The 14,162-nt window shown below is 43.6% G+C and overlaps 1 protein-coding gene across 2 annotated transcripts in view; it reads left to right on the forward strand.

The window, feature by feature from the left end:
• Positions 1-665: 665 nt before the first annotated feature.
• Positions 666-14,162, forward strand: part of PUS7 (pseudouridine synthase 7) — a 31,774-nt gene continuing 18,277 nt past the window's right edge. The window contains exons 1-7 of one of the 2 annotated variants that reach the window (XM_026677203.2): positions 666-810; positions 2,777-3,134; positions 4,246-4,305; positions 5,499-5,895; positions 7,941-8,025; positions 8,371-8,472; positions 11,034-11,178. In XM_026677203.2, coding sequence (XP_026532988.2) covers positions 5,528-5,895; positions 7,941-8,025; positions 8,371-8,472; positions 11,034-11,178 — 700 coding nt within the window. In that variant the 5' untranslated portion in view covers positions 666-810; positions 2,777-3,134; positions 4,246-4,305; positions 5,499-5,527. Of the gene's footprint in view, positions 811-2,776; positions 3,135-4,245; positions 4,306-5,498; positions 5,896-7,940; positions 8,026-8,370; positions 8,473-11,033; positions 11,179-14,162 lie in introns of those variants that run through there. The other variant, XM_087967782.1, reaches the window with a different exon arrangement.

The following is a 14,162-nucleotide window of genomic DNA, read 5'->3' on the forward strand; positions in this document are numbered from 1 at the left end:
TTGGGCTCAACTGTGGTCGTAAGTTGAGGACTACTGGTATTATCCTTCCTTTCTTGTGTGTGCTTTTTCCAGGTCAGTTAAATATGAATTATTTTGTGATTGTTGAATGATTGATTGAATTATTCATTGCAGATTAAGCTTAGGCAGTTTCCCACTAGGGACTTGGAAAAGATCTTGGAAAGAAAGATAACGCTCATATTGTTTTTAGATTTTTATCTCACCTTTATTACTTTATAAGCAAATCAAGGCAGCAAATATACCTAATACTCGTTCCTCTTCCTATTTTCCCCTCAACAACCACCCTGTGAGCTGAATTGGATTGCGACAGGACTGGCCCAGGGTCAATGTAACAGCTATTTATGACAGTTTTGCCGAAAACCAACATTTATTTCTATTTTTTTGGCAAAATCAGCCCATAATGAATAATGTTTGCTTAGTGACCGTAACAATTGTCTCAAAACAAACCAGATTGGTTACCTTGTGACCTGCTTTTCAATCTTTTCACTGGCCATTACATACAACTGCTAATTGTCTTCACTCTGCCAGCTGTAGAGATATATATACGTACATACATACATACATACATACATACATACATACATACATACATACATACATACATATATATATATGGTATTCAGCTTTGTTCCAGTATTTTCCCACAGTTGTTTCTGACTCACAGACACAATACAGAAGCCTGATGATGGCAGATGAGATTCTGCCGAAACGTTGCTACAACTTTAAAAGCACAACCACAATGACGTGGGAAACGTTTCATTACCCAACTGAGTAATATCATCAGTGCTAGAGGTGGGTGAGGTTGCTCTCTGTTTATGTAAAAGAGGCTAACCTGTCAGTGTTGGCGGATGTGTTCTTGGTGGTTCCATGATTAGATTGTTTTTACTGTTTGTTTGTCTGTGTTGATAGTTCCTTGATTGGAGTATTGTTTACTTCTTGATTATTGGTCTAGTGTTAATCTTAATTTTAATCTAATCTCATCTGGGTGTTAACTGCTAGCGAGAAGGTGTTTTTGTCTGTTTCCTTTTTGGCTTTTTGATTTTGAACTTTGATGATCATATTTTCCTATGGCAGTGGAAATTAGGATGCATGGCAATTCTCTAAACTCAACTGTTTCTGACTTTGTTTCGAACTCAATCTTGATTGCTTTTGTGGCTGAATTTAAGTGTGTAAGCTTAGATGCTGATTGTTTCTTTGTACACAGAAGCAACATTTGACTCTTAATACTTACCATTCCTTTTCCAAATTCCTCTTTAAAACCTCCTGTTTTGGAAGTACCCACAACTTCTGAAGGCAAGTTGTTCCACAGATTGATTGTTCTGTCAGGAAATTTCTCCTAGAAAGAGTGCCAAGAAGAGGAACCAAGATGATGAGGGGATGATTGGAGGCTAAAACATACGATGAACAGTTGCAGGAACTGGGCCTGGCTAGTCTAGTGAAGAGATGGACCAGGGGAGACAGGATAGCAGTCTTCCAATATTTGAGGGGCTGCCACAGAGAGGAGGGGGGTCAATCTGTTTTCTAAAGCACCTAAGGGCCAGACAAGGAATAATGGATGGAAACTGATCAAGGAGAGATTCAACCTGGAAATGAGAAATTTTCTGACAGTGAGAACAATCAACCAATGGAACAGAAGTTGCCTTCAGAAGTTGTGGAAACTTTCAAGAAGAGACTGGACTGTCATCTGTCAGAAGCAGTGTAGTGTCTCCTGTTTGTGCAGGAGTTGGATTAGATTACCTCCAAGGTGCCTTCCAACTCTTCTGTTATTCGTCACTTGGAAAAAGCACCTTTGGGACAACCACGACTTGGATGGTTGAATATCTTTACAGAGGTTTTAGCTATGCAATTGGGGATGACACCCTTCAAATGGTGTGGGAGTGCAAACCGATTTCCAGGAGGGAAAATGGTAGACTACACTACCATTTGCACTACTCAGCTGACCCTGAGGACACAGATAAACCTCCAAATGGCCACAACAACTCTAAATAGAGTGTCAGCATCTTTTTTTATAATGTGGTGACCAAAACTGGATGCAGTACTCTAGACGTGGTCTTACTAAGGCTTTATAGAGTGGTATAAGTACCTCCCTTGATCTCGATTGTATCCCTCTGTTAATGCAATTTAGGATTGCATTAGTTTTTGTGGCTGTTGCTGTATTCTGCTGGCTCTTATTTAGCTAGTTGTCCACTAAGACTCCAAGATCCCTCTCACAGTCACTGCTATTGAGCCTGGTTTCTCCCAATCCATATTTGATTTTTCTTGCCTGAGTGTAAGATTTTACTTTTCCCTATATTGGATTTGTTCAAGTCTGTCAACAAGATCCCTCTGGATCTTTTTTTTTAATCATTTATCCTTTTTTAGATACCTCTGGATCTTTTAAAAAAAACCATTTATCTTTTTTATTTAGATCCCACTGGATCTTTTTTTAATCATTTATCATTTTTATTTAGATCCCTCTGGATTCTTTTTTAAAATGATTTATCCTTTTAATTTAATTCCTCTGGATCTTTTTTAATCATTTATCATTTTTATTTAGATCCCTCTGGATCTTTTTTTAAAAACCATTTATTTTTATTTAGATCCCTCTGGATTCTTTTTTTAAATAATGTATCCTTTTTATTTAGATCCCTCTAGATTCTTTTTTAAAAATAATTTATCCTTTTTATTTAGATCCCTCTGGATCTTTTTTAATCATTTAACATTTTCATTTAGATCCCTCTGGATCCTTTTAAAAAATCATTTATCATTTTTATTTTAGATCCATCTGGATCTCGAGCCTATCATTGGTTGTTGCTATTCCTGCTATATTCATGAAGGCTAAAGCTGTTCCATTGGGCGATCGCCTGAGATCCGGGAGGAGATCCGTTGATCCTGCAAAGTGACCGGCCCCGTCCGATGCAAGACCCCAGGGCGGACCCGCAGCCCTGCGCAGAAGCCCAGCGTTGCCCGCCGCGGAGCTCCGCCTTTGCCCGCCCATGCTTCTTCCCTGCTCCGGAACGGCTCTACTGCAGGCCGCCAGTCGAGGAAGGCCTTCTCGTTCCCGCCCGGCCCAGAGGCGGTGTGGGAAGCCTGCAAAGGGGCCGCCCGGGCTCCGTTCTCCGCGTCCCTTCAGCCCGGTAAGCGTACCTGGCGGGGCCCGGAGGAAGAGGAGGCGGCGCCGTTCGACCAGCCCAGCTGGGAAAGAAGGACGCGGCTCCCCTGCCCCGGCGCCTCTCCGCCTCCGGACGGGCCATATGGGCCGATGCCTCGGCCGAGGAGCCCCTTTTCCCTTTTGCAAACGCCTGGAGAAGGGCTGGGGGAAGAGGGGGAGCTCAGTCGGGGGGCTTATGGGGAGGAGGTTGGGGGGGCCTTTCTGCTACCGTGTTCCCTAGTGGTGCTGGGGCTTCCTCCCCAGCCAGAAGGAGAAAGATCAGTGGATTTTGCATTGGGAGTGTTCATAAATAACCTTGAAAGTCTCTCTCTCTCTCTCTCTCTCTCTCCCTCACTCTCTCATCATCTATCAACCTACCTACTTACCAGTATCTACCTACCTACCTATTGGTATCTACCTACCCACCTACCTACCTGTATCTATCTAAATATCTGTTTATCACCTTATCATCTATCATCCTATTATCTATCTACCTACCTACTTACCTACCTACCGGTATCTACCTACCTACCTACCGGTATCTATCTATCTATCTATCTATCTATCTATCTATCTATCATATCTATCCTATCATCCTATCACAATGAGAACAATTACTCAGTGGAACAACTTGCCTCCAGAAGTTGTAAATGCTCCAACACTGGACATTTTAAAAGAAGAGCTTGGACAGCCATTTGTCTGAAGTGGTGTAGGGTTTCCTGCCTAAGCAGTGGGTTGGACTAGAAGACCTCCAAGGTCCCTTCCAACTCTGTTATTCTAGATTGATTGATCAATCTATCTATCTATCCATGTATTTATCTCTGTCATCTATCCATCTGTCTCTTACCATCTATCTGTCTATCTTCTGCCTATCTCTCTTATGTAATATGTCTGTCTGTCTATGTACCCTATCTATTCATGTACCATCTATCAGTCACCTATCTATCTCTACTATCTATTTGTCTGCCCCTCCGTCCACCTGTCTGTCTGTCTGTCTGTCTGTCTGTCTATCATCTATTCTTCCCTGTCATGTTTTAGGGTTCATGTTTGAAGGTCAAGGTGTTGGGTTGTGACTAATGGTTTCTATTCTTTTTCAGAGTCCTTGGTTGTGTGCAGAGCAGAGAAAGGAGACTGGCTGTGACTTTGAATCTCAGAAAGTGAGTTGGCAGGATTTTTGTCTCCTGGGTACTCCCTTGTCTGGCTTTTGCTTGCTGGCCTCTGGTTGGATTGAAAGGACAGGGTTTTGGGGAAGGAAGGAAGGAAGAAGGAAGGGAGGGAGGAAGGAAGGGAGGGAGGGAGGGAGAAGGAAGGAAGGAAGGAAGGAAGGGAGGGGAGGGAAGGAGGAGGAAGGAAGGAAGGAGGAGAAAGGAGAATAACAAAGGAAGGGTGGAAGGGAGGGAAAGGAAGGAGAAAAAGGGAGGGAGGAGCCAAACAATGAAAAAATCTATAAGTTGAAGGTGTACAGCCCAAATACATTGACTTATTTTGTCTAAATTGATTATAAAATACTTCCAGAATGTCCACCTAGCAGTAGATTGTTATAATTGAACTAACTTATGAAGTTTTACAAATGCAACTGAAGGTGTCACATTATTTCCACACTATTCAACTACTACTGTATGAAGGAGCAATGCAATGATTTAAAAAATCACACTCTTCTCCACAACTTGTCAGAAATAGTCTCATTGATACAGCAACTTTAACTTACAGATAAACATGTATTTGAATACGGTATGAGCATAACATTCATTTTGGAACTAAGTAAAATGTGTTAACGGGCAGCATGTAAGGAAATGAAATAAAATGTGCTTTATCTTTCTCTAAACCATTCTGTTTTAGGGAAAATGTGTGTGTGTGTGTGTGTGTGTGTGTGTGTGTGTGTATTATTCAGCTTTGTTCGGGTATTTTCCCATGTCATTATAGTTGTGCTTTTAAAGTTGTAGCAACGTTTCGGCTGTAGCAACGAATCTCATCTGCCATCATCAGGCTTCTGTATTGTGTTGGTCTGTGAGTCAGACTTTCACAACCGTTTCTGTTTTAAATTTGGGGCTAGCCTACTGCTGTGCCAGAATGGTTTTTTTCTTCATCCTGATTGGTTGGGAGTCTTGGTCTGTGTTTATTGGTCTTGGAGTTTGCACTTCTATAATGACGTGGGAAAATACGCGAACAAAGCTGAATACCATACATGTAAGTACCTGCGAAAACTTAAGAAAACATATGTGTGTGTGTGTGTGTGTATGTATGTATGTATGTATATATAAATATGAAAAAATTTATATATATATTGCGAGTGGCAGGTCCAATTAAAGCAAAAAAAATGTGGAATATACTAATAGTGTCCCTTCTGCAGGATTATTCCTCCGTCTGTATGCCCTAACAATGGAAACGGCGGGCCCAGAAAACATATCCAGGAAACGGGCCCATCCCAAAGGCGATCAGGATGGTGTGGATGATCTTAAAAAGCAGAAGTTCTCCGAAGAAACCCCGATAGCAAAAAAGAATTCCGATGAGGAAGCCAGACCTGGCCTGGAGCAGCCAATAAGCCCTCTGGTCAAAGAATCCAAAGGAGACGTAATTTTAAACGAAGAAAATCCAGGCCGAGAAGAGGAAGAATTGGTAGAAAGCGATGGGGAACGTGAACCGGAGAAATTTGCAGATCTGATGAAATATGGCTTAATGGAGGAGGATGTTGGCATCACAAAATTTGCTAGCTTGCACAAGGGCTTTCTAGGAATATTAAAAGAGAGGTAATACTGCACGGGTGGATCTGACAAGAATTGCATTGTGGGTAGTCCTCTGTTTAACCACACCAGCTGGGGCCAGCGTTTCCAGGACTTAGCAAAGTGTTCATGGACAATTTTATGGGTCTTTTGGTCACAACTGTTAAGTGAATCACCACAGTTATTTGGTCATTAAGTGAATTTGGCTCCCCCCCCCCCCCCATTGATTTGTCCAGTCCAAACTAAATTCGGGAAGGTTGCAAATTATGATTGTGGGACTCCCCAGGACACTGCAACCATTGTAAATATGGGTAGTCCCCAACTTATGACCAAAATTCAGCCCAAAATTTATGTTGCTAAGCGAGATAGTGGTTCAATGAATTTTGCCCCATTTTACGACCTTTTGTTCTGACCAAGGCTTATTCAGACATGAACAAACACATGTTAATCCCAAAACCCTTTTTTTCTTTATTTCAATGGCTGTGAATTTTAGTCATTCACAGCCCGTAATGAGTCTCAAATAGTTTGTAAATAGTCCCTGCCAAATTCCTTCAGGATAAGTCTGATAAGCACCTACCTTTATCTTCCTTGAAATGCTGCCAACGATGAAATTGCCAATTAGCTGTACAAAGCCAAACAGAGCACAAAGTCAACACAGAGCTTCAGATATTAAACCGACCAGAACAAAGTTGCTTCCTGCAAAGGCTTCTGTCCCTTTGCTCCTCCTTTATGTCTTATGGGAGGGGCCAATCACTTCCAAGCCTTACTCCCGAGTCGCCACTTTTGTCTTAACTGTCCTTGCCTTCTGGCAGCTCTGCGCAAGCGCACACTGGGAACAGGCTCCCCCTGTTCCTCTGCCTCACTGCTGCCAGATTCTGGAGGCTCCGGAGTCAGCACATAACTCCCAGATGGTCCTGGCCCCATCTCTGTGTCGGATGCAGATCTCTTGTCTGAGTCCTCTCCAGACTCCCGGACTGGCCTGTGTTCCTCCCCACTATCCAACTCTATTGCTGTCTCCGCAGGCTGCCTGCAGACCACAACACCTTTCTTGTCACAGTTGTTAAGTGAATCTGGCTTCGTTGACTTTGCTTGTCAGAAGGTCGCAAAAGGGGATCACGTGACCCCACGACACTGCAACCATCATAAGTACGAATCAATAGCCAATTGTCTCGATTTTAATCAGATGACCATGGGGATGCTGTAACGGTCATATGTGAAAAATGGTCAAAGTCACTTTTTTCAGTGCTGTTGTAACTTCAATCACTAAATGAACTGTTGTAAGTCAACAGTTGTGTGCTCCATCATATTTTGGCTATCGTATTGCTGTATTTTGGGGTTATCATATTGATGTATTCTTGTTATGTTCCTTTTGCATTGTTTATTTTATTGTTCGATAATTCTACCTCGGTTCTATTTAGACAGATTATCCCCACAGTGAGATAGGAGCTAAATAAATTTAACTTAAATAAATAATATATCTCTTCTTCCTTACCCTAACTGCAAATGTTTGGAATTTCAACAAGTCTTTTGACATTCGTATTCGTGGCACTTTCTGCATTGACTTAACCCCATGATGGCAAACCTATGGCACGCGTGCCACAGGTGGCACTCAGAGCCATTTGGGCCGGCACACGAGCTGCACGCAAATTTACCTCACTGCACATGTGCATGCCTCACAGCTGATTTTCTGCCGGTTTGAGTCCTTTTTTGACTTCCCAGAGGCTTGAGGAAGGCTTCTGCAAGCTTTTCAGGCCGAAAACTAGGCCCGTTTCGTTACTTCCTGTTTTTCCTGGAAGTGACGAAATGGGTCTAGTTTTCGGCCTGCAGAAGCCTTCCTCAAGCCTCTGGGAGGCCGGAAAAGGCCTCAAACTGGCAGAAAATCAGCTATGGGGCACAGTGCAAATAAGGGGGCTACAGGGGGAGGGATTGCATGCGCATGGTAGGGGGTGTGGAGGGACGCATTGCTTTCTGGGTGCTGGCAAGTGAGCGTGCAAGCGCATGCACAATTTTTGGCACAGGAACCCGAAAAGGTTAGCCACCACTGACTTAACCTGTCTTCTGTCTTCTATTAGATACTCCGATTTTGTGGTTCATGAAATAGGAAAAGAAGGAGAGACCATTCATTTAGATGACTTCTCGGTGCCTGTAGATAAGGAGGTAAATTTTCTTTCCATTGTTCCTGAAATAAAATAAACTTATTTAAAAGTCAGTTCCAAAAGTGCTTTTTTCCCCAAAAGGCAATGTCTTGTTTCGCTTCTCATCCAAGAAGCTTCTTCAGTTCAGAAGTGAAGAAGCTTCTTGGATGAGAACCGAAACGCTTTCAAAGGAAAAATAACCCAAGAAAATCCAGTTTCCTTTTGGAAAAAGCATCTTTGGGGACAACCATGCGCTGGACAATTGAAAATCTCCACAGACATTTAAAAGTCAGTCCAGTATTAATACCTGTATTAAAAAAAAGTTCAGTCTTGTTATTTATCGTGTTTTCATATATATATATTCTAGGATCCTCCTGAAGAGATCTTTACAGTATTGTCACCCGAAGAGAAACAACGCCTGGAAGACCTCCAGCTTTTTAAAAACAAAGAAAGCAGTGTTTCCATTGAGGTACACTTCAAAATATAATATCTCCGATTAATTCGGGCGAAAGTTATACAGTAAACGCAAACAACTGAGAAGGGGGTTTCCTAAGAAACTGTGTAGGCAGATGTGAGTCACAGAGTAGAGACAAAACCTCTAAGTGTGAGTTTTGGACAATGTCTACATTAAGTCTGTTAAGCGATATTTATTAGGAAGAAAACTGAGTAGAGGCATTTTCCCCTTTGAAATACAATTCATATTAATGCACTAACATTGTTCCTTCTATGGACCGCCTGTTGTCTCTGCTCTGTTACCTTATTTCCCTGAAAATAAGACCCAATTGGAAAATAAGCCCTAGCACCATGGTGGTGAACCTATGGCACGCGTGCCGGGAGTAGCACACAGAGCCATTACTGCCGGCACGCAGGCACTCACCCAGAAAAGGTCTACTGCACATGTGCGCCACCCGCCAGCTGATTGTCAGGTATCTGGCGCGCACGTGCAGGGGCACAGCAGTGTGCAGAACACAATCGCGCATGCGCAGAAGTGTGGGCCACGCACACATACGCAGGAGGCATGGGGGGCCCGCACGCATTGCCTTCCGGGTGATGGCACGCAAACACGAGCAGGCAAGCGCACGCACAATTATCAGCACAGGAGCCCAAAAAGGTTAGCTACCACTGCCTTACTTAGCATGACTTTTCAGGATGCTTGTAATATAAGCCCTACCCCAAAAATAAGCCCGTTAAGATTGTTAGCCAGACGGATGCATTGAGGGACTGTATTTCCCCGAAAATAAGACCTAACCAGGAAAATAAGACCTAATGCATCTTTTGGAGCAAAAATGAATATAAGAGCTGGTCTTATTTTTGGGGAAACACAGTAGAAGATGTGCAAAAACAGATTTTCTGTTTTTGAGTGGGGAGGGGGAAATAGATTAGATTAGAAGAACTTTATTGTCATTGTACAAGTACAATGAAACTGTGGATGCACCCCAGCAACTGTTCGTAATACAATAAAACCAAAGCACTTAAAAATGAACATAAGAATAATAGAGTACCCACGTCTCCATTTGCAATTTGAGAGTACAATATCTACGAATATACACAAAATATACATCCAACACTGACTGTAACGCTTAGCCGAGTATAATACACAAGAGATGAATTGTACTGTAATATGTTATTATACATCTGAATGGGGTATTGAGATTTCACATCTTTTCACATCTTAATAACGTAGTGACTTTGTGTTTATTTGCGGTTCAGATGGCCCAGGGAAAGAAACTATTTGTTAGTCTAGTGGTGTGGGATTTTATTGACCTAAAACGGGCCGTACAGAGGGCAGCAAGTCAAAAAGATAATTGCAAGGGTGTGAAGGGTCTTCTATAATGGCTTTGATTCTGCTTTGGCAGCTGGACCTGGCTGGGTCTTCCAGGGAAGGCAGAGGGCAACTAATGATCTTTTGAGCTGTGATTATCACCCTCTGTACAGTTTTCCTGTCCTCAACTGGGGTGGACTGTTTTAATTCATTCTGATTATGAAGTGAAAGAGTTTTGATTTTAGATACCATTTCAGATTGCAGAAAGAGGTCTTTGTGCCAGAACTATTGAGGTTTTTTTTAAGCTTCCTAATATAGGTAATAAACCTGTCACAGAGAAAGGTTCCATCTGACTTTCTCCTGATCTTTTTTTAAGGCATTTGGAATTTATTTATTTACTTCTTCATTCCTTCCTTCCTTCAATTTACATAGCCATCCATCTCAGTCAATCATTCTAGGCAGATTACAGTTCGAAAACTATATTACAATTAAAATCTTTCTTTGCTGTTCTTTATTTATTGATTAGTCCTTGGGCCATTAACATTTTGTTTCTTTCTATTACAATTAAAATACTAAAACCATTTTAGAACAATAAAAAACCCAATAAAAACTTCCTAATGGGTGCTAAGTATATTTAATCCAAATTAAATATACATAGCATCCAAGGTGCTTTAGTCAATTAGCATTACAGCTATGGAGCCCAGAGTGACCTGCATAATGAGAGACATTCAGTTGTGAACAGTCAAATGGAATTAAATTGATTTTCTTCTGAACTGGGAAGTTGCTCCAATGTGAGGTTTCAGAATTTGGACGAAGTAGAAACAAGACAGGACTAGGAGAGAAAAAGTTGTTGTACATTCCCTTCCTCCTTTAAAAGCTTCCAATAAGCTAGCTTGGTGTAGTAGTTAAGGCAACAGCCTAGAATGTGGGAGACCACAAGTTCAAATACCAACTTAGCCATGTAAGACAATGTGGGTGAGTTTGGACCAATCACCGGGAGACTGAGAGTTCTAGTCCCACCTTAAGCCCGAAAGTCAGCTGGGGTACCTGGGGCCAATCACAATCTCTCAGCCCAACCCACCTTGCAGGGTTGTTGTGGTGAGAAGAAGAGGTGGAAGCAGCATCGCGTGTTTGCCACCTTGAATTATTTGTAAAAAATGATAAACTCCATTCCGTTTATGAGCTCCCCATACTTCTTTTGCTTAGGGAAACTTGGTGTAACTGGAGTATTTACTTCTTGTTGTTTTTGTTAATGTGTTGCTGCATAGGTAATTGAAGACACTAAAGAAAAAAGGACAATTATACACCAGGCTGTAAAATCTTTATTTCCAGGATTAGAGACCAAAACAGAGAACCAGGATGGGAAAAAGTGCATTGTTGCTTACCACGCAGCTGGGAAAAAATCACTTGCAAGTGAGTTTTATTACTGCCATTTTAAAAAAACTAAAAAGCGGGTTAATAAGAGAGCATCTAATTATTTGGACACACTCCCAAAGAAGTTGAGTAAAGAAAGGCTTCAGACATCATAACAACTCTGCAGAATGGCATCTGCTCATTAGCGGGACTCTTAAAACCAGCTGGGACTTTATTTTTCGGACTCCTGCAGATGCAAGGAATCCTTGACTTACAATCATTCGTTTAGTGGCCGTTGAGAGTTACAATGGCACCAAAAAACATCACTTGTGACCGGTGTAACAACCAGTTTGGTGAGCAAAGCCACTGCCACGCTGGGCTCTAGGACAGACTAGCGCCAGGGTGGGTGGGGCCAACCCGTCGCCGGAACAACCGGTTCACCCAAACCGGTCCGAACCAGCTGAATCCCACCTCTGCATATGACCATTTTTTTCACACTTAAGGACCGTGGCGGCATCCCTATAGTCAGGTGATCCAAATTCAAACGCTCGGCAAACCGGCGTTGTATTTATGGTGGTTGTCACGTCCCGGGGTTTACGGCATCTCCCTTTATGGCCTTCTGACAAGCAAAGTCAGCAGGGAAGCCAGATTCAGACCTGTCATAGCTTTGAACGGCCGTCGTAAGTAAAAAACCAAAAGTCGCAGGATTTGAAGTATTTATCGAAACGACAAAGGCATTTGGCTGCGACAGACGCAAACTCTGCAACTTTTTACCTTGGGGGGGAGAGGGAGCATCATCATCAGGCAGATACACCAGAGCAAAATCTGTCTGTCAGACTGGCCCCAGACGGGGTGCTACATATATTTTTCGGTGGCTTTTCTTCAGAGCTTGCCTGAAAGTACCTTTTCTCTACCACCTATGGAGCCCAAGGGTCGTTCTTTCCTAACTCACTTCCAAGAAAAGAACAACCCTTGGGCTCCATAGGTCAGTGATGGTGAACGTTTTTGTTGTGGTGTGCCGAAAATGCCGGCACCCACAATGCAATGCGCCTCGCCACCCCTGCACATGCGCCGCAATACGAGCGCCCTGCCCCCTTACCTGTACTGCGCATGCGCGTGCCTCCCAGCTGTTTTTCGGCCCGTTTGAAGCCGTTTTCGCCCTCCCGGAGGCTTGAGGAAATACTGGAAGTGTCCATTTTCAGCCTCGGGAGGCTGAAAATGGGCCTGTTTGGCCATTCCGGTATTTCCAGGCCCGTTTTTTCGGCCTCCCGAGGCTGCAGAGGCTTTCCTTGAGCCTCCGGGAGGGCAAAAACGGCCTCAAATGGGCCGAAAATCAGCTGGGAGACGTGTGCAAGCGCAGTGCAGGTAAGTTTGGCTGAGACTCGTGTACCCACTCAAATGGCTCTGCGTGCCACCTGTGGCACCAGTGGTGGTATTCGACCGGTTCTGCCCGGTTCTGGAGAACCGGTAGCGGAGATGAGCAGTGGAGACCGAACTGGTTCTCTTCACTGCTCTGTGTTTGGCCCACCCGCCTGCCCAGGCTCTCATACTCACTTTTATGGCCAGAATTCAAAGTGCAGCTGCTTTGCGCGGCACAGAATAGCGCCACGCGGCAGCTGCTGCAGCAACCATCACCGTGCAGGCTTGCAGGAGGCAAGTTGAAACGCCTCTGCGCCTGCTCAAAGTGTGTGTTTGGCGCACGCGTGCACGCACGCAAAGCACGGCCACCAAGCTATGCCAACCGAACCAGTGGCAACTATTTGAATACCACCACTGTGTGGCACGCGTGCCATAGGTTTGTCATCACGGCCATAGGTGGTTGAAAAAATGTGTACTTTTAGGCAAGCTCTAAAGAAAAAAGAAAACCATCTGAAAATCATATGTTGAAAGCAATTCGCAATGTCCCAAACCCTTGGGAGAGCAGTCCGATCAGTTGCCTTTTCCATGTTTTGGGAACTGGATGCCTTCCAGGCACTGCAGTAAATTCCCAGGGATGGCGTCCTTGAAGGCAGGAAGATAGCTCGGTTTGGTACCTCTGGTTCCTATCCGTGTCCATATTCCCCAATATCCCACAGCATTCTTTCACACCTCCAACACTCTTTCCCTGTCCCAAATGCCCACTCCTCCTCCCTGGTTATGCCGAGCTTCAAAGATAGCGAAGATAGGCAGCTGACACTGGCACCATCATCATTGTGCAACGCTGTCATTATCACTTACCCATCCCTGGGCGTACCTCTGCTTGCAATCTAAAATGGTGTTTCAGGACCCCAGCAACTTTTAAGAAGTATGGGACTTCCCAGATTTAAGAAGTATGGACTTCCCAGATCATCCCGAAATACAGATATATTCTGGGCATTGGACGTCCACTCATTTTAAAGCTGCTGAATTTGGGGAATACTGGTGTAAAAAATATGCTAGGAACGAGAGGGAACAAAAGGAATTGGAGACTTGGAGGAGATATACTAAAGCATCAGTTCTTAAACATCAGTTCATATTTTAATGGGAGAGGAAACAATCAAAAGAGTTTCCAGAAAGCTTACGGGCAGCTTAATGAAGTTTGTAAACCTGTTCTGACCCACGCCCTTTTCCAACAAATCAAACACAATCCAAAGGGAACAGAAACCTTGTAATGCTTCTGCAAAATAATTAGCTGTGATAAGCACAAGCCTTGCCAAACTGTGCGAGACTTGTCAAAAGATAACAGACAAGAAATAACTTGAAATACAAGAATCTTCAAATATAAACTCGGGATACTGGAATGTCCATGAGGCTGGGGTTTCAAAACGTCTTTGCTTTCTGCAAAAGTACGTTCGTTTCACAGCTGGCTGTTATCTTCTTGAAGGAGGGGCCATTACCTTGCAGCCTTACTCCCGAGTCGCCTGTGCTGTTGTAGCTGCTCTTTCCTACGAGCAATCCTGTGTGCACGCGCACTTGGCACAGCTCCTCGGGAACCTCCTCATCGCTGCTGCCAGCCCCCACAATCTCTGAAGGCAGCAGTCCACACCCTAATGGTCCTGGCCCCTCATCTGAGTCCTCGCTCTCCT

Source organism: Notechis scutatus, chromosome 6 (assembly GCF_049901735.1).
Source record: "Notechis scutatus isolate UNSWTSFEM ecotype Mainland chromosome 6, rNotScu1.2, whole genome shotgun sequence".
NCBI lineage: Eukaryota > Metazoa > Chordata > Lepidosauria > Squamata > Elapidae > Notechis > Notechis scutatus.